This window comes from Gobio gobio (genome assembly GCF_949357685.1).
Source record: "Gobio gobio genome assembly, chromosome: 2".
Taxonomy (NCBI): Eukaryota; Metazoa; Chordata; class Actinopteri; order Cypriniformes; family Gobionidae; genus Gobio; species Gobio gobio.
The window spans coordinates 72708751-72730285 of NC_137098.1; the positions used below are offsets into that span (position 1 = coordinate 72708751).

The following is a 21535-nucleotide window of genomic DNA, read 5'->3' on the forward strand; positions in this document are numbered from 1 at the left end:
AATCTTTTTATTAAATATAAAAGTAGAAAGGGGGCTCTAAAATGGTGAGTCTTCTAGGCAGGGTCGTTCCGTCCTGCGGACCCGCTTCGCTGCCTAGCAATCAGGTGAGTATTCGGTTATGAGTTTCTCTTGAAGGACTGGTAGACACAGAGCTTGTAACAGAGAAGTTCACTGCAACGCAGACAGGTGAATACACAGGTACGTAATCCTCTTCCTCAGAAATGACAGACAGGGGACTTACGGCTGGAGGGCTTCACTGCAAAGCAGTCAGGTGAATACACAGGTACGTAATCCTCTTCCTCAGAAGTGACAGACAGGGGACTTACGGCTGGAGGGTTTCACTGCAAAGCAGTCAGGTGAGCGTTCAGGTACGACCTCCTCTTGAAGGGCTGGCAGACACAGAGCTTGTAACGGAGAAGTTCACTGCAACGCAGACAGGTGAGTACACAGGTACGTAATCCTCTTCCTCAGAACTGACAGACAGGGGACTTACGGCTGGAGGGTTTCACTGCAAAGCAGTCAGGTGAGCGTTCAGGTACGACCTCCTCTTGAAGGGCTGGCAGACACAGAGCTTGTAACGGAGAAGTTCACTGCAACGCAGACAGGTGAGTACACAGGTACGTAATCCTCTTCCTCAGAACTGACAGAAAACTCAGGTAAGTAGTGGACATCCGGCGGGTTTAAGTTCACACTTCACACAACAACACAGTGCATCACATCACTCCATCACTGCAATTCAACACTCAGTGGGAAATACATATATCAATGGCCTTTGCCCATTTTCTGACCTGGCATTCACGTCAGGGAGTCCCATAGACAAGAGAGAGGGGATGAGACCGATTGCCCTACTCACAGTCTCTCACAAACGATCTTATTTGTCCAACAATTTCCTCCTTCCGGTCGAGTCGGCGTGCTCCTCTCCCAAACTCACAATGCCATGCCCGTTTTGCCAGCCCCACTTCCTCTTCTCCAAGCTCACACTTCCTCCGCGATTCACAGCCCCAAAAACAACACTCCTCTTTTGTGCAACCTCTCTCCTTTTATCCTACCCTAAGGGCAACGTCTCTCATCGTGCACAGCTGCCGGCAATTTCCGCTGATCACCCTATTCGCGGGGATTTTCCGCTAACCCGGAACTAGCCCGGTGTCCCGTTGTTATGGGTCCGGCGGGAGGCAATCGCGGCGAACATTAGTTCCGCCTCGAAAGTTGGAAATTGTCACCTCGTGACATACCCCCCCACCAAACCGTTCTAGTCCCTAGAACGTGGTGACTCAACCCAGTCTCCGTACCGTGTCGGAGGCTGGCCTCGGTTATCCCGCTGGGATCGTCTTGGGGGCGAGGGGGAATTTGCTCGCTCAGGTTCAATGGCCGGTCCCCTTGGAACCACTGCCCAACCTATCATCGAAGTTTGTTGGGCTCTTTCATCGGTGGGGAGGATGGTGTCTACCGGCCTTGGGTAGTTAGGGCAATGGCGGATCAGGTTCCGATGTAATACCCGTTCTGGGCCGATTCCCCCTTCAGGACGAAGGACGTACACGGGCTGGTCAGGTCGGGGTTGTCGTTGGACCACATAAGGTCGGGGCTCCCAACGGTCACTTAACTTTCCCTTTCCCTGGCGCCGGCTGTCTTTAACCAGGACCCTTTCTCCCGGCAGCAGGGGAGCCTCACGAGCTGTCCGATCGTATAATCTTTTGTTCTTCTGCGCAGCTCGTTCGATTCGGGAGGAAACCTGCTCGTAAGCAAGATGGAGGCGCTGGTGGTGGTTGCTCACCCATTCCGTTAGGCTGGTCCCTTCTTCTGCTGGGCTAGATCCCAACAGTAAATCCGTGGGTAACCGTACGTGTCGTCCGAACATCAGGTACGTCGGAGCGTATCCAGTAGTGCTATGCACGCTGTTATTATAGGCCTGGATTACAGCTGGGAGACTTGCCGTCCAATTACCCTGTTGTTCCGCCTCCAGCGTCCCTAACAGACCCAACAGGGTCTGATTGAATCGTTCACACCCTCCGTTCCCTTGGGGGTGGTACGGCGTGGTGTGGGTCTTCTTACACCCGTATAGTTGGCACAGCTCTCTGATGACCCGGGACTCAAAGTTTGGACCCTGATCCGAGTGAAGGACTTCTGGACATCCAAAGGGCTGGAACACATTCTTCCACAGAGCACTGGCGGTGGTGGTTGCGGTCTGATCTCTAGTCGGAATGGCCCATGCATACTTCGTAAAGAGATCTGTTACTACGAGGATGTTTTGGATGAGGTCAGTGGGCCGACCCAACGTCAGGTAGTCCATCGCCACCATATGTAGTGGGGCCTTAGCTTGGATGGGGACCAGTGGAGCTCGTACCTCTCTCCGGGTCTTGAAGAGAATGCAGCGCGGGCACTGTGAAATGAACATCCTTACTGCCTTCTCCATCCCCAGCCAGTAAAAGTGTCTCCGCACCAATGAGGTCGTCCTCTCCTGTCCTTGATGTCCCAGGTGGTTGTGGTAAGCTTGGAGCAGAGCTTGGGATTGATCTTCAGGCACCACTATTTGACATACCTCCTCCCCCAGTGCTGGGTCCTGTAACCTTCGACAGACGACTCCCTCCTTAAGAAAGAGCCTCTCCCGTTGTCCCAGAAGCTGCTTCACCCCTCGGGGCTGCCCGTGTCGTGCTCCTCCTTCTGGCCAAGTCCCTCGCCTCAGCCAATCTCGTATCTGGGCCAAAACCGGGTCCTCTGTCTGTCGGTCCCTCCACCGTTGGGGGTCCCAACCCCAACTCAAGGGAATTCCCTCCTCTCGGAGCCCAGGGGCCTCTACGATCCCCACCATAAGACCTTCCTCCGATGTGGCATCCCGAGGCAAGGTAGATCTCGAGGGTTTACCCTCGGGGAGCCGAGATAGTACGTCGGCATTGGTATGCTCCTTCCCTGGCCGATACTGAAGATGATAGTCAAAGTTGGCCAGCTGCGCCACCCATCGCTGCTCGACGGCCCCCAGTTTTGCAGTTTGGAGATGGACCAGCGGGTTGTTATCCGTAACCACGACTACCTTCGCTCCCCACAGATAATCCTTGAACTTCTCGCTAACGGCCCACTTCATAGCGAGGAGCTCAAGCTTGAAGGAGCTATAGTTGGCGTCGTTACGCTCAGCTGGGTGCAGACTCCTGCTCGCATAGGCGATGACCCGCTCTTCCCCCTGTTGCCTCTGGGCTAGTACCGCCCCCAATCCCAGATTACTGGCATCTGTGTAGAGCGTAAAGGGCTGGGAGAAATCGGCGTAGGCCAAGATCGGGGCTTGGAGCAGCTCTTGCTTTAGCTTCTGAAAGGCTAACTCACAGGCGGGGTCCCACGAGATGGTAGGGGACCCACGACCCCGGGTCCGCCCAGAGCCTCCCAGCAGCTGGTTCAGAGGTTTAGCGATCTTGGCAAAGTCCTTGATAAACCGCCGATAGTATCCCACAAATCCCAGAAAGGACCTCACTTGGTGCACCGTCCTCGGTGCGGCCCACTCCTGAACGGCCGACACCTTTTCGGGGTCCACCGCAATCCCCGCCTCACTGACTCGATGGCCCAGGAACTTTACCTCTTTCCTGAGCAACTGGCACTTCTCGGGCTGTAGTTTTAACCCATACCGTTCCAAGGACTGGAACACTTGCTCCAGGTGTCGGAGGTGAGACTCAAAGTCGAGAGAGTACACAATAACATCGTCCAGGTAGACGAGCGTGGTGTCCATAAGCTGGCTTCCCAAGCAGCGCTGCATAAGCCGTTGGAAGGTAGCGGGGGCGTTACACAACCCAAACGGCATGCGCTCCCACTCAAAGAGGCCAAAGGGGGTGGTAAAGGCAGTCTTTTCCCGGTCTCCTTCCTCCACTTGAACTTGCCAGTATCCACTAGCCAAGTCTAAGGTAGAATACCAGGCAGCCCCAGTGAGGCTGGTCAGGGAGTCCTCAACCCGCGGCAGAGGAAAAGCGTCTCGTTTGGTAACATGGTTCAGCTTCCGATAATCGACGCAGAATCGCCATGCCCCGGTCTTCTTCCGAACGAGAACGATCGGTGCTGCCCACGGGCTACTGCTCTCTCGGATAACACCCTTCTCCAGCATCCCTCGTAGGAGGGCACGAACCTCAGCATACAGAGTCGGGGGTACAGGACGGTAGCGTTCCCGGCTCGGAGGAGCATCCCTAGTGGGGATCTGGTGTTTTACGATGTCTGTCCGCCCATAATCCTCATCATGTGCAGAAAAGAGATGCTTCCACCTCACCAGAAAGTCCCGGAGTTGCTTCGCCTGCCCTTCTTCCAACCCATCACCTCGTAAGGACTCTCCCACAAGGTGGGCTGGCAGCACTTCCTCCTTTCTGTTTGCAGGGGATTCGGCCTGTGCCAAGGCCACCTCCACTACCATTGGTCCCACCTGGCAAAACCGAAACTCTCCCTCCTCGTAAACTTGTTGAGGGCTTACCATGGTGACCCGAGCCAGACGTTGGTGTCCATGCAGATCCACTGCATAAGGATTCGTATTTCTCAGTCTTACGGCCACCCGACCCCGGCGGACAGAAGCCAATCCCCGGGCCACTTCCACAGCCTGGCAGTCTGAGTGAGGCTCCACCAGGATCAACTCCTGGGACCTGTGAAGCTGGGCAGGAAGGCGGGCCCAGATAATGGCCTCGCTCTGGGCCGGGACTGACAGTACGTAGCGACACATCACTCTCCCCACACTCTCTCGATTCCGTTGGGCATCAGCCATGCGGACTCGACGACAATCAGCCACGATCCGATCCCATTCTCGCTTTTCCTCCCTCGGAGCCGAAGGGATAGGTCTCGCTTTAAACAACTCCTCCCAGCAGTCCGCAAAGACGTTCATCCCCAGTAGGGCACGGTGAGCTCCCAGACAGGTGTCCTGTACGATCACAACTCCTTTTTGAGGCACAAGGGTCCCACGAACCTCCAGGTCTGTGACCAGATAGCCCACATATGGAATGTCCAAGCCGTTCGCCCCGCGCAGGGTTAACCAAGGGGCATCTGCGGCTGAATGGCCCTGGACCCCGAATAACTCCCGAGACAGGCTTTCGGAGAACAGCGTGACCTGGGAACCGGTGTCCAGGAGGCATTGGACTTCGGTCCCATTAACTTGAACCACCGCAAGGGGGCAGCGCCCAATTAGACAATTCTTGGCCGCTGATGGAGAGGGGTCGATTTGGGGGGTCCCGACCACTTGACCCACAGTGGCCGGACACTCTAAAAACCCCCTTGCGATCCCCGGCATGCGCTGCATTGCCGGACTTAATGGCCTGGTTCGCCACAGCCATTGCAAATGGGACGTCCTTGTTCGTCCCACTGGAAACGGAGCCCGGATGACCGAGGTGGACGTCGCTCTGGCAATCGACTACCTTCGGAGTATGCTCGCTCTCGTGTCGGTGGCAATGGCCGGTAATGTTCTCTGCGTAATTCTTCCAGGATAGTTTTAGACAGCTCTGTCATCTGGTCACGGACATCCCTTCTCAACTCCTCTCGTAAGGCCTGTTCCCAGCCAGGCGGAGCAGGAGGCGGGAGGCTACTGGTAGCATTGGTGACCATACAGTGGGAAGGGTCTGAGGTATCTACATGATCCTGTTCAAGGGCCAGGGCTTCCTGGCGTAGCTCGTCAAACGTCAGAGTAGGATTGCGACGAAGTTGTATTCGGAGGCTCTGACGTATTGGGCCATCTCGCAACCCCAGAAGAAACTGGTCCTTCAGGAGGGCCTCTCCTTCTCCAAGCCCATGATCCTGCCTCTTCTTCAGCCGAAACAATTGTTCTCGCAGCTGCAAAGCAAAGGCACGTGTGGTCTGCCGAGGTCCCTGCTTGCAACTAAAGAATTGCGTCCGGAGGACAGCTGCAGGAGTTGCGTCACCGTACTGCCCCGTTAGAAAGTCAAGGATAGCTTGGGCTGTGGCTCGGGTTGCTTCCGGTGCTGCTTGTACTTCTCTCCTGGCGTCACCTTCGAGTGAATTTAAAATAAACTGGGTCTTCTGTGTAGCGTTTAACCCTTGGAGGCCCGCCAAGTACTCCACTTGGGTTTTCCACGCCGACAAGCTGAGTTCTGAACCTGGTCCTCCATACTTTTGGGCCCATGGGGCTCCCATAAAGATGGGCATAACATGTGGGTGACCCACCGGTACGTCTTCGTCTGCCATTGCTCCGCCTCTGTCTACTCAACCCAAGGTGGAACCCTGCCGACTGACGCCAAATTATGTCACGGGGTAGGCCAACCTGGCTGCACCCACCCCCAAAACCCGTACCACCCTTGGGGAGTCGGACAGAGGCCCGGCAAGGACGACAGACAAGGCTTCAAGTAACAATCTTTTTATTAAATATAAAAGTAGAAAGGGGGCTCTAAAATGGTGAGTCTTCTAGGCAGGGTCGTTCCGTCCTGCGGACCCGCTTCGCTGCCTAGCAATCAGGTGAGTATTCGGGTATGAGTTTCTCTTGAAGGACTGGTAGACACAGAGCTTGTAATGGAGAAGTTCCCTGCAACGCAGACAGGTGAATACACAGGTACGTAATCCTCTTCCTCAGAAATGACAGACAGGGGACTTACGGCTGGAGGGCTTCACTGCAAAGCAGTCAGGTGAATACACAGGTACGTAATCCTCTTCCTCAGAAATGACAGACAGGGGACTTACGGCTGGAGGGCTTCACTGCAAAGCAGTCAGGTGAATACACAGGTACGTAATCCTCTTCCTCAGAAATGACAGACAGGGGACTTACGGCTGGAGGGCTTCTCTGCAAAGCAGTCAGGTGAATACACAGGTACGTAATCCTCTTCCTCAGAAGTGACAGACAGGGGACTTACGGCTGGAGGGCTTCTCTGCAAAGCAGTCAGGTGAATACACAGGTACGTAATCCTCTTCCTCAGAAGTGACAGACAGGGGACTTACGGCTGGAGGGTTTCACTGCAAAGCAGTCAGGTGAGCGTTCAGGTACGACCTCCTCTTGAAGGGCTGGCAGACACAGAGCTTGTAACGGAGAAGTTCACTGCAACGCAGACAGGTGAGTACACAGGTACGTAATCCTCTTCCTCAGAAGTGACAGACAGGGGACTTACGGCTGGAGGGTTTCACTGCAAAGCAGTCAGGTGAGCGTTCAGGTACGACCTCCTCTTGAAGGGCTGGCAGACACAGAGCTTGTAACGGAGAAGTTCACTGCAACGCAGACAGGTGAGTACACAGGTACGTAATCCTCTTCCTCAGAACTGACAGAAAACTCAGGTAAGTAGTGGACATCCGGCGGGTTTAAGTTCACACTTCACACAACAACACAGTGCATCACATCACTCCATCACTGCAATTCAACACTCAGTGGGAAATACATATATCAATGGCCTTTGCCCATTTTCTGACCTGGCATTCACGTCAGGGAGTCCCATAGACAAGAGAGAGGGGATGAGACCGATTGCCCTACTCACATTCTCTCACAAACAATCTTATTTGTCCAACAATTTCCTCCTTCCGGTCGAGTCGGCGTGCTCCTCTCCCAAACTCACAATGCCATGCCCGTTTTGCCAGCCCCACTTCCTCTTCTCCAAGCTCACACTTCCTCCGCGATTCACAGCCCCAAAAACAACACTCCTCTTTTGTGCAACCTCTCTCCTTTTATCCTACCCTAAGGGCAACGTCTCTCATCGTGCACAGCTGCCGGCAATTTCCGCTGATCACCCTATTCGCGGGGATTTTCCGCTAACCCGGAACTAGCCCGGTGTCCCGTTGTTATGGGTCCGGCGGGAGGCAATCGCGGCGAACATTAGTTCCGCCTCGAAAGTTGGAAATTGTCACCTCGTGACATTCTCATCAATATATTTGTTGAGCTTTCGTGTTTTATAGACTCGATATTGTTTCTTATAAAAATGTGGTGATTCACCCCCCCCCCCAAAAAAAACCAGCACCCCCAACCTAAAACATCTTCCCGTGCCCCTGATTTCAATATAGTATGTTTGATCAGACCTTCTCCATAGACCTCCACCTCACACAGAGTGAGAATCTTTGAATCTCCAGGAATGATCAGGTTCACATATCGACCCTCCATACCTTTACAAGCGTAGGTGGACGAAACACCATCTGGAATACTAGAAATCACAGCACATCTACAGAGAGACAGAGAAAACTTCATTTAGACTTTATTCTTTCTGCACTTGTGTTTTCAGCCTTGAGGAATCAGGGATTTCTATGGATATTAAGCCACTGAAAGAGTCTCACTTGAGATTGTTGTTGCCATTGTTATCCAAAGAGTTTCCGATGTGAATCTCTGCTCCGTTTATTTGTTCTGGACAGCAGTCTCGTCTGTTAGTGACGACCACTCTACTAACTCTGTAAATCTGACCCAGATCCAGCCTCCACCATGGGTTAGTCTGAATAGTGGTTGATGAGCACGCTAACGATGGTTGTGGGAAAAAACCTGGATTGAAATCAATGGCCTGTTCAGCGATCCAGCTGCCATTGGTTGATGACTGTGTAACGTTTCCTCCTGCTGCCAAATTATCTGTAAAATGACAGTATCAAGATATATTTTATTTTATAAGCATTTACTTTTACTTTAGGAATGCACTCTATGGCCCTGATTTTGCAGCGAGAGGCGCCTTTTTTTAATAGATTTCTTATGGCAGAGAGCGTTATGTGCAATGCTTATGCGCACCGGGTGCCTTGCGTTTTAACCGCCTGCTGCGCCTCTCGTTTTAGAAGTGTAGAGTGCTCTGAGCGCCTGAAGTTGAAAAAAAATCAACTCTGAGCGGAAAAGCGCCCGACGTCATAGCGTTTTTTTTTCTATTGTCCAATCGAATGAATGGAGAGGCGGGCCTTACGTTGTGGTGACCGTTACCTTGATGAGACTGACAGGACAGCTGATTCAGAGGTTTCTTAGCAACATAAAAAAAAATGCAGCGCACTGCTATTTTCTAAATTGAAAAACGTCAACCAATAAAAGGCAGTGCAGTGCGCCTCGTGGTTTCGAACCTGTAAAACACGTTCTGTGTGATCGGGGCCTATAACTATATTAAAACCACTTGAATGCAATCAGAATAGCTTCAAAAAGACAAATGGGAAAAGGAAAAGAGTTTAGAACAGGTTGTTATGAATTACCTGGATAAACCACATAGATTTCCACCTCAGCGAGACTCAGAATCTTAGAAGTTCCAGGAATAACCACAAATACATATTGTCCCGCCATCCTATTACACAAGTAGTTGTAGGAAGCTCCTGATGGAATACTAGAAATTACAGCACATCTGGAGAGAGACAATAGAGTGAGTTGCTTTTGCTCATTATAAATTATATTTTCTTCAATCAAAATTAATTAAATATACTGTATATTTTATGGTTTGATATTTCCCCAACTTATGTACAATATGATGTTTTGAACATTTTTTTTTTTGTTTGTGGCTTAGCTGCAAATGCAATTGAAATGTGCAACCTTTAATATATAATAACCTAAAAATAACCTAAAAATTTATATTATATAATAATATAAAATAACCTTTTACCAGGCTTCTGATTGGCCAACATGGCTTTACGGTTAGGGTTATATTGCCACCTGTTGATTTTGCATGCTCTTGACAGTGCTTCATAGCGTGTTTTGCATTTTAATGTGGATGCAATTTTTTTTTTTTTAAATGGAGGGGAAAACTCTGTTTATAAAAATACCTGTGTGGACTAGGCCTAAGCCTGTTCTGATGATTCCTGAGTGGTTTTAGTTGGTGTGCGTCAATGATGATATGTAAGTCCACTGTTTTCTATTAAAGTCACTTGTTTCAGTTACATTGCTAAATATTGTGATATGTGAATATTCATCCTAATGCTAAGCTAATCATGACTGGTAGTGAAAGACATCATCTGTATAATGTTTGTTTAGCGTTAAGTGACAGTTCATGCTGTAATCATTTAATTGTTGCAGCTGATTACTTTATAAAGAGAATTGTTGTACTATTTCTAATAAATATTACCCTAATATTATTCTAATATTGTTACATACCGTGCTGGTTGCTGATTCTGTATCTTAATCATTCAAGTAAATCTGTAACAACCTGATTATGTCTTCCTGAGTCATGACTGACATCCTGTAGTGAATGCAACATATTACCAGCTAACAGAGTCATTCCTAACACTTGAAAACAGATATATTTTTTAAAACAGTTTGCTGAAGTCTCTGATTCATATCAACAGGATGTTCTGCATAACTCGTTATCATCAGTTATCATCAGTGAACAGTGGAGGCAAACAGTTAACTGGTTCTAAGATACTTTTAAAAAAATAAAAAAGTTACCAGCCAACTGGACAGAATGTCTGTAAATAAGAATATATCAGCGAGACTCACATGGGGTTACTGAAAACATCTGAAGAAATGTTTCCGACCCGAATCTCTGCCCCGTTTATCCTGTTGCTGCAGCAGTCTGTTAGTCTGTTAGTGATGACCACTCTTTTTACGCTGTACACCTTCAGCAGATCCTGCCTCCACCACGGGTTGCTTTCTGATGGTGTATGCATGAGGGTCTTGAGATTCCTATCCAGAGCATGATGGGGATACTCGTTTGCTAATACCGCCGACTGGCTGGCTGTGCCCCATCCTGCTGCATCCACTGGAATGTGTTCAAGTGAAAAATAGTGTGCATTGTAAAAAGTGCTATACAAATAATACTGTGGAAGAGAATATGACCTGAGGACTGATGGGATGTAGTTCTGCTCCACTTCACAGACTATTAGTGGAAGGACATTTTATTTAAAGAGGTCATGAACTGGCTGTTTTAATATATTATACTGTTGTCTGAGGTCAACTTATTAGGTTTGCAAGGTTTTTACATTCAAAAACATCATAATGAATAAGTAATACCCTATTTTCTACCCTGGTTTTGAGCCTCTCTCCTGGAACGCTCTCCTAAAGCGCTTTTAAGGAGCGTGCTGCACTGGAGACTTGGTAAACGCCCACTGCTATGATTGGATAGCAATGATTTGCATATTATAATGAGCTTCAACTCCCCCCTCGGTAAGCGTGGGGGAAAACAGCAATCGGATTGATTTGTCCCTCAGGGTTCGCAAAATGTCTTTATCAAAATGAATTATCTCTCATCCACCCAGCAATTAATTGGATTTTTTTTTTTTTTTTTTATTACTTGGCCTGCTCCATCAGTGGATATAACGGCAAACCATGCATAACACACACACACGCACACACACACACACACACACACACACACACACACACACACACACAAGCCTCACTGCAGAGTCAGATCTGGCCCAGTCTGATCACGAATCGCAGCAAAATGAACCAACAACACCACAAATAAAGGATTCTCCAGCCTGTGACAGCATGCTAAGTTATGTTCAGTTCTAAACTTACACATAATTAATAGATATTAAACGATCTTTAACAATGCAATACTATCACAAGTAAAACAACTTATTTTACTCACACAAGTGTGTTTGCTTCATTTATTCATTTAATCTCATCCCGTCTGCAAATCCAGTCTCTTGTTTACAAACAAATCTGTGGTGAATGAAGGAACAAACGCGCAACATCTTCCCCACCTGAGCTGGATATTCATTAAAAATAAAGTTCATCCATGCATTCATAATGCTGGAATCCGAATTAAGCTTATACTGCTCGTTTTTGTTGCTTGGAAGTTCGATCAGGTTTAGAACCAGGTAGGCCGATGTTATTTATCTATAACATGTCAGACACGAGTCGGTGGGCGGGGCTACAGAATCAGGCGTTCTTCTTCTGCTGAGGCAGTGTTTCACCTAACTCTGACATCACAGCCGGGCACATTCTGAGATTGAGCGTTTTCTGGGCCTGGTGTCAATTAAAACTTTTCTTTGACTAACAAGGAAGTTTTCAGCTCTGAAACTTACAGGATATTCTTTTATTACCATGACCTTTTATATATCAAAAGCTCAAGGGAAAGTTGATTTCTCAATTCATGACCCCTTTAACAACAACTGCAGCTCGTTCCGCGCATCATGCGTCATTACACCATTCCTACGTCCTTGCATGTGCGCAGTCCTTTCCAGTTTCGGTTCTCGATCGGATTAGAAAATAAATAAACCACCCCTTTCAACCTCTAAATTTAATTTGGAATGAGCTCAATCGGATCAGTTAAAGCAGTCCTATAAAGCCCCTTTTTACAAAATGTAAAACACATCTCTGTTGTACTGTGTATGTGAAGTTTCAGCTCAAAATACACCACAGATGATGTTTTATAGCATGTTATAATTGTCAATTTGAGGGTGAACAAAAACATGCTGTTTTAGTGCGTGTCCCTTTAAATGTAAATTAGCTGCTGCTCCCCGCCCACTTTCAAGAAGAGGGCAGGAAACTAGAGCTCATGTTAGCAGCTCTGAGAACCTCACAGAAAATGTCAGAAACTGTTCAGCCTTATTTTCAAACCAACGTCGGACAATTATGGAGAGACTCAAGAAGAAGAGACAGGATGAGACGGGACATTTCTGAATGGATAATTGATGAATTTATGAGTTAACGGAGGCCAATGGGCAAATATGGCCAGGATGCCGGGGTTACACCCCTACTCTTTTTCCGAAGGACATCCTTGGATTTTTAATGACCACAGAGAGTCGGGACCTCGGTTTAACGTCTCATCCGATGGACGGATCTTCAAGTCATTGATTAGCATGTTCTGTCATGATAATCTATAAATAGATTAATTTAAGATAAGCCAGATAATATCTGCTACATGAAGAGAGAACAGGGATAGTTTAGTTTAATTTAATTATGGTTATAACTTGCTTTCTTGCTTTAATGACATGCTATTGCATTTGTGTTCATACTGTATCAATAAATGTGACGGATGCGACAGCTTGAGCGACTCCCGAATGTGCTCGACTACAACAACTCTTCCTCTTCTCGACAGGGCCTTTCTTGCGTGTTCCTGGGGGTGTGGTTTATGTAAATTTTAGGGTTAGTGATGTCACTAACCTGATAATAAGCTTGTTGTAGTCCCTACCAACCATTTGTTGTAGTCCTTAAAAAGCTATTTCTTTAAAAGAAAATTTCTCCCTTTGCTTTGAACTTGAGCGTTCTGACATTGCAGATGTTGTTTATGCTCAAACTGCAACATTACACACTAACTGAAGTTTAAAAAGTTAAATCATAACCAACCACCCTTTTAAGGTCTTTACATGAAGGTTTTTCAGTCCTTAGCCTTAGATGAAATCAACTGAAATAAATACTTTGTAAAATAAATAATAAATCCTAAATAATCCATAGAGTCTCAAAGCCTGCTGCTTTGTTCAGTATAGATGTAAATGTATACCTTGAGCCATTTCTAATGATTGAATTATTCTGTACCTACTATTTTTTTATCTTTAAATCCGTTGGTATTTAAATTTCCTTTGCATGGGCTTTTTAAGTTTGTCAAATTTCATTATGTGTCTGAAATTATAGAGCCCTAAAAATGTTACACAGTGGCACAAACTAACAAAATATGTTATAATGTATGTAATGTTTAATTCATGAAATCTCACCTTCTTTTTTATCTGCTTTCATTTGAGCTGAGAAAACCCCTTGAAATGAGAAACAAAGGGAGAAACCTTAATTTATATAGCGCTTTATATACAATACTGATTGTTTCAAAGTAGGTTCACAGAAATAAACAGAAAATAACAGAATCAATGATGCAAATGTGAATTCTAATGTAAAAAAAATTACAAAAAAACTATAGCTAAAAGAACACAATCTCAATTCAAATGCCCATGTGATCTTATTCCTAAATGACAGAGATTCTCCTGTGTCTATTAAACTTTTGACAAAATCACACTGGAATATTCAGATCTGTGTTTCCAACCTCACAGTCTCACTAATTATTTTACAAATATTCAAATGATTACAGAAGTACTGGGATAAAAGTTTATAGTTTGGATATTAACAATGATGTCTACGTTTACATTGATACACCAGTAGGTGGTGACAAGTGACTGTTAAAAATGTATTTGTCATTGAATAATTCATTCGATTTTTTAAAAAATAATTCATTCAAATTAATTAAACATTTATTAAATAAGAGTTTACTTCATTTTAGGAATGAATTTCTACCAGATTTGTCTGGTTCTAGACTAGAACTACACTCTATAACTATATTAAAAACCATTTGAATGGAATGAGAATGGCTTCAAAAAGTCATATTCCCCTGGAAAAGGGTTTAGAACAGGTTGTAATGAATTACCTGGATAAACCACATAGACTTCTACCTCAGCGAGACTCAGAATCTTATCATTTCCAGGAATAACCACAAATACATACTGTCCCGCCATCCTATTACACAAGTAGCTGTAGGAATCTCCTGATGGAATACTAGAAATTATAGCACATCTGGAGAAAAACAATAGTGTGAGTTGCTTTTGCTCATTATTAGTATGACTTGTATTTTCTTCTATCTAAATACATTTTATATACTGTACATTTTATTGTTTGATTTTCCTTCTATATATGTTTTGTACTTTTTTCTTTGCAACTAAGCTGCAAATTATTTGCCATGCTAATTAAGTTTGTTACAAATAGAAAATTGTTCTGTTTTTATCCCTCTTGCATTCAGAGAAACAGCGTTGTCAAATTATGTAATGTTATGAACGTTCTCGTAACCAAGACAACCACCAATATTGGCACCATTATTCACGTTAGAAGTTGATCAGTATGGTCTCATCAGTGTTTAATCTTTAGAATATTATACTTTAATGTAAAACATCACAGGGAATGTAGAGTATTTCTTTATTCTGTAATAATGTTAGTGTTGTATTCTATTGTAGGTGGCCAAATTGAGGGAGTTTCCTGTGGGACTTTCTTGCTGCCAATACCAGTAACAGTCTGATCTTTACTACGTTTGATTAGGTATGTAAACCAGTGTTTTCTGCATCGATTGTTGCCATGTTCAATGAAACAATAATTTACCTGAGCTGTGAATCTGTGTCTGCGGTCTGTTTTGAATATAAATACCCTGTACGGCAGTTGTGGATGACCGCCAGAGGCAGTTCTTCACACTGGATACTATCTCTCATTTCCAATGCACAGGTCGAGTCTAATTCAAACAAAGTCCTTCTTGACCAGGATGACTCGGGGTGCTGCCCATTTAACCCTGTGACTTCCTGCAGACTGTCTCTACAGAATCTTCTTGCCCTGACTTTGAGTGACGGTCATCCAGAACTCACAGAACCGCAGTTATATACGTAACTCGCATTCTATTTCGTTCTTCCTGACCGCCAAAGGCAGTGCTTCACACTGGATGACTTATAACAATAATGTCTCTAGGAGGTCCCGCTGATACTTAAGCGGAAGTTGAGGGTCCCGAGGGTTCAATAGTATAGGAAGCAGCCACATTAACCCTGTAGTATCTGGAAAAAGTATTTGTTGATGACCACGATGTTGTTGATGATGGAAGGCGCTCTAGAGTTCAATATAGTGTCATGCACCTCTCGATCGCAAACTCTAGTGGTGTAAAGGATCACAAAACTCACCGTTCAGATCACACTACGGATCATGAGTCACAGATCGGATCATTTTTCGGATCAGAATAAAAGGGGGATGAGACTATTTTTATGAAAACTTTTGGTGTTATCATAACCTATATGGTTTATAGGTTAACAAGGAACTTTTGGTGTTAACTAAAATAAATAAATAACCATCTGAATAAATCAAATTTTACTCAGTTGTTAAAGTGTAACATGTAAAAAACAACCTGAGACGTGAAAATGGGCCTGAGCTTTAGGATGCTTTAAGATTAGGATGTCAACATTCTCAGGGGAGAGAGTAGACCTCTCACACTTGTCAGCATTGAAATTCTCTTTGTAGGCCTATACACTATTTTATAGATATCATGTTTAAACGCACTACACTTAAACAACGTTTTATTGAATTCATTATTTTATATTTATATAGCCTAGTGCCTACTTTAGATGTATATATTACGTTGCTCATGCAAGTTGCAAAACAGGCAATAGACTATGTTAAAATAACAAACATTTTAAATTAAAACTTACGATAGACAAAAACCGACTCTCGTCTTTTCTTTCGTTTCTAAATCTTTTTACAAGAAATCCTGCAGGTCAGAACTTTTTTTCCCACCTCCAAGAAAGGACAGGTGCTCTCCATTATTTCTCCTTGTTTACGTAGAGACCGTTTTCCTTGCTTTACTCGAGGCAAAAAGCCATGTGTTGACTTTGAAACAGTAGACTTTACATTATATGCATCTGTGGTGGAATTACTAGATTTTCGCATCGATACATGTTTGTTTTAATGCGGATGCGCTGCCACTTTAATTCAGCGCCAGCACATAAAAAAATAGAATCCTTGCGGAAACCATCGCAACACAGCTGTATGGCTACGTGCTCCTGGAACGCACTGACGAAGCCACGTGCAGTGTGAAAGCTGTATCCGTTAACATGGGTACGGAAAAAATGCGCACCGCATACGCACTGCAAACGGAGTGTGTGTGAAACGGGCGTCAGCACGTGCCATGCTTGATGTATGCGCCACTTTCATACGGCTTTCTCGTGCCACAGTGCCTACATACTGACAGTTTTGTCCACCACCCTTCTTCTGTCATCATTATATTTTACGGGGAAGCCAAAATGCTCCCATACATGCGATTTGAATGATGCGGGGGGCTTTTCAAGTTCTTCTACTTCTCCACTAGCCACTGTTGACTGATTAACATGCCAGTTCACGTGAACACATGTGTTTCTCTGAAAATCAGCATCGAGTTTAAAGGAACGAGATCACTTAAAAAGCAATATCGGCTTTTAGTCTGCGATTGCTAAACAATTCAGATTAATCCACAAGTTTAAAAAAAATTTGCAATAAATTTGCGGGTCACGTGCCAGGGATCCCCGTCTAGGAACTTGCACAGCATTGGAAACCAAGGTCTCCCCGGCCAGTTCAGCGCTACTAGCAGCAACCTGTGAACAGTCTCCAAGATCAACAGTATCGAGGGAAAGGCATAAAATAACCGATCTGGATTCCTCTGCTAGTGAGAACCAGAGACGGCAGTGGGTCAATGTCACCGGGGCAAAGAGGTCCACCTCCGCCCTGCCAAACCGCTGCCATATCATCTCTACCACCTCAGGGTTGAGCCTCCACTCCCCCGATGGAGATCTGTGGCACGACAAGAAATCTGCAACCACACTTGACACCGCTGAGATGTGCATTGCTCTGAGGCTTGCAAATCGAGGCAAGGCCCAAGTCAGCAGTTCCTGGGATACCTGAAAGGATTGCCTGGACCTCGTGCCCCATTGATGGTTGATGTAATAAATCACTGTATGTAATGTGTTGTCCGACCTTACGAGAATATGCCTGCCCTTCAAAAATGGTGTAAAGTGCTTCAGAGCCAGAAGTACTGCTCGAAGTTCCAGGATATTTATACTCTCAACCTTTTTCTTGGGATCCCAATATCCCCTGACTGCTCTGTGTTTGCCAGACTGCCCACCAGCCGGTAAGAGACCCATCAGTCTGGACTATCTCCCTTCAAGTGGGAATCACGCCCAGAGAAACCCTCTTGGTCAGATACAACCTCCTCCTCCATGACATTTAAGACAAAAAGGCATAGCTCTGTAACCTTGATCAACCTGTTATTGTGCCAACTGGGATTCAAGTGTTCATCCATCTCTGAAAGGGACGCAGTGAAAGGACGCCCAACGGTATGACAGCAACTGCTGCCGCCAACATACCCATGAGCCTGAGGATGCACCTGAATGGAAGCCTGGCCTGCCTTCGAAACCGTTGAAGGAGGAGCAGTATATTTTCCAGCCACTGTGCTGATGGCGAGGCTTTTATTAATTGTGAGTCCAGCATAACAACTATGAACCCCACAGACTGACTTGGAGTTACCCGACTCTTGCTGAAATTCACAGAAAGGCCCAGTCAGGTAATATGTGTAAGCAGAAGTGTGATTTCCAGCTCCAGCTGCTCCTGAGAGTGGGATCAAAGGAACCAGTCGTCCAAGTATGGAAGCATCTGTAGTCATATGGTTTTGATTGGAGCAAGCCATGCATGTGGTGAAAACTTGTGGGGATAGAGAAAGGCCTGCCTGGAGAACATTGGTTATGCACAACAAGCAAAATGGTAAGACCTTCAGGAACTTGTTGAGGCCGCGAAGGTCGAGTATGGGTCTTACATCGCGTCTTTCTTTGGAACTATAAAGTATATTGAAAAGAACCCACGAGTGGCACCCTTATCCTACGAGTTGTGCAAAAACGTCTGATGGCCGGCCGCAGTCTTGACTACAGCTGTAAGCTATTTTTAACACTATATATCAGTTGCACAGAGTGAAAACCCTCTGTCTAGCGACCAACACAATGCCGGGAAAACGAGAACGAACCCCAAGCATATATGTGAACAAACTCACCGGCAGAGTTGTTGTTCCCGATCATCAGCTGTTGCTTTTATTCAATGAAATTCCAACTGAATCCACTGCAGCCTCTGGAGGACATGCTGTGGGTTTTGTTGCGAAGCTGTGAAGAGTGGATTCCATTTGCCGATTTTTGTTTAAATAATATTCTATGACCTGCAATACGTTCACGCAAGAAAATTATATGGACAATCTACTGGAAGTCCAGGGGTTAAATAGGGGAGCAGCCAGAGTTATCCTGTTCACGAAGGATTTTGTTTGTATTAGACTCGACCTGTGCATTTTGCAATGAGAGATAATATTTAGTGTGAAGCACTGCATCTGGCGGTCTGGAAGCTTAAGTGTAGTCTGATTCATGAACAAATGGCTCTTATGATCCTTTACAATGAATTTGTTAAAAAGGACAAGGGGCAGGTTTGATTCATTCTGACGAATATTTGATTGAACCAAATTGACATCTGAAAACATTGAAAAGCAAGTTAAGTTTCTGTGACGTCTGTATCGAATGAAGTCCTGTTTGGAAACATTAAAAAAAATTATGTTTTTCAAAGTCTCTGCATTTATTTAATCAAAATACAGCAAAAACAGTAAAATTGCGAAATATTATTACAATTTTAAAAGTTTTCTATTTTAATACATTTAATGTTTACAAATGTTTCTTGATATCCATAGGATGTTCTATTAGTGGTGTCAACAATAATCGATTCGGCAATGCATTGCAATGCGGGGCATGCACGATTCAGCATCGATGCGGCTAAGTGCCATAATCGATTATGTCGTCGTTTACTTTCTGGCCTTGAGTTGGACAATAAAGTTGTGAAGTTTCAATTACTTCCAGGGTCATAACAACAACAACAACAATCAAGATGGCTGAGGCGGAGGGAGATTACTGATTGATTAAAACATTTATGTTCACTGCTGGAAAAAGTTGGCTGTTATTATTGCTCTTTTTTAATTTCAAATGGTTCTAAAGCAGAGAAAAGAAACATTTCTCATTCAAAGCACTGAAAGCAGTGATTTATGTTTTCTTTTTCAGGTTTGAAAATGCCATATCCAATACCCTGTACCATTCAATTTTATTTTATTTAATGACATTTATGTCAAAGATACAGGAGAGTGATAATACACACATAGCAGCCAATAAAATATGTTGTTCAATATCTGACTGCTTGTATTGCCTCATGACTGATTAAAAATGTGCCTTGTTGTGTGCAGTAGAATTTTGATGCATCGCAATGCATCGTAGAATCGAATTGAATCGAATCGTTACCTGGTGAATCGTAATCGAATCGAATTGTGAGGGCAGTGCCAATGCACACCCCTATGTTCTATATGTGACCAGTCACGGAAGGTAGGGACACAAGTCGGTTCTGGAGCATTTTGAGTTATTTACAGATTCTGAAAGTGTAGTCTCCAAGCTTTCCAGTGATGTGTAACACCACTGTTGTGGCCATTTGAAAGTAGGCACTCAAAAAAGCATAACAGGGAGAAATTTGCCTCTAAAGATTTTGTTCTCACCTGCTGGGAGTGACAATAGGGCTCATTTACATCTCATTTAGATAAGCCATACCCCTGTAAAGCTGCATGGTTACAATCGGACCGCATACTATTAATAATAAAGGATAATGTGCATTGTAAATGTCAGTAATTTATCTTTTTTTGACTAAAAATGATTTAGAGGCTGAAATATGTGAGTTTTATCTTTTTATAAAACCTTTTTATTTGTTATTTGCTGGTTTTCTACATAAAACTTGGTGAATTGATTTAATTGTGTTGCATTGGGACTTTTTAACAGGATTCTGTGATAACCGTCATGATCAACTATGATAAACTAAAATCAACTATAATTATGTTTTTATAGTATAATATGCAAAGTACAATTCATCAATTCAAAAAATCTCTGATTCTGTTCTTTTCTCTGACATTTAAGGGTAACATAGGCCTACGAAGGCTCTTTTAGGTCTAAAACAGTTTGGATAGTTGTTAATACAGCGTTCCCACAGCTTGGTTTACTTCAAATTCAAGAACCTTTCAAGGACTTTACTTTTGGCCATATGACAGAGGTCTGATATTCTATTTGTCATATTTCTGTTTTGCATAAAACTGAAGAATATTCGGTACATCCTATACTGTATTCTAAAATGATCTGATATTAACTTTTGCATGGATTTTATTGAAAAGTGATTAGGCTCATGTAACCAGTCTATTTTTGCAATATTTCACGGTGTGTCTGTGAAACGCTGAGGTACCGTAGTGGTTTTGTGCGCGCGTGAACATCATGGTAATGTACAACACAAAGTACCTCACGCGGGAAACACTTAATGTAATGCATAAATGCAAGTAACAAACGTAAATCAAGCATAGTCCACGAAGTGTTGGCGAAATAACACATTATCGGACCGGAGAGAATAATATAGAATTTCTTCCAGAAAACTTCTTGCACAAAATAAATTCAAGCACTTTCAAGGACCTGTATGTATGTTTATTTTCAGTCATGTCGTTGTACACAGCCCTCTCTTTCTGCACAAGGGAAAGATGATCGTGTTGGTTCTTTACTGCTTCAGACATTGTGTTATCTGGGAGGTTTGCACTTCGTACCAGCTGCTCGTTGCTCGCTGCTCGTGTATCAGCCACCAGGGTTGCCAGGTTTTCACAACAAAACCCGCACAATTGCTACTCAAAACTAGCCCAAAACAAGCCCAATCGCGTTTCAGGGGGGCTTCTCCGGTAAAAATCGCATTTCAGGGGGTAAAATATGTGATTTTTTGGCATGGTTGCCTACTAAAATTCACATTCCCGGGGCTAAATATCACATAATTGGGGTCGCTTCAACCCGCGGACATGAAAAAACAGCGGACTTGGCAACACTGAGCCACGCTTCCCTTAGAGGGCGGGACAATAACAAAAGAAAAACACGTCTCTGCTGCATGCTATAATCTCCTAAAAACAAGGCGATTTCAACCTCAAAGTGTGTGCTTTTAAATATACCAATACTGCTATCTCAAACATGGAGAGGCTTCTTCATGATCTCAACTAACAGATTCGGCAAAAAAGCGAAAATCACCAATTTTGAAAAAAACCCGCTTCATTCTCATTTTGCTCGAAACTTGTGCTGCCGACTTGTGTCCCTGGTTGCCGTAACGGGTCACATATAATTGGTTAGTACCAGTGCGACCAGATAGCAT

General features: G+C 44.7%; 1 protein-coding gene across 1 annotated transcript in view; it reads right to left on the reverse strand.

Annotated features, from left to right (window-relative positions):
* LOC307122873 (uncharacterized protein) overlaps nt 1–21535 on the reverse strand; it is a 41769-nt gene that overhangs the window by 13964 nt on the left and 6270 nt on the right. The window contains exons 4-9 of the mRNA XM_079811166.1: nt 14178–14323; nt 13480–13518; nt 10316–10577; nt 9085–9230; nt 8206–8488; nt 7954–8093 (exon numbers count right to left, since the gene is read on the reverse strand). Of these exons, the coding sequence (XP_079667292.1) occupies nt 7954–8093; nt 8206–8488; nt 9085–9230; nt 10316–10577; nt 13480–13518; nt 14178–14323 (1016 nt within the window). The remainder of the gene's footprint in view (nt 1–7953; nt 8094–8205; nt 8489–9084; nt 9231–10315; nt 10578–13479; nt 13519–14177; nt 14324–21535) is intronic.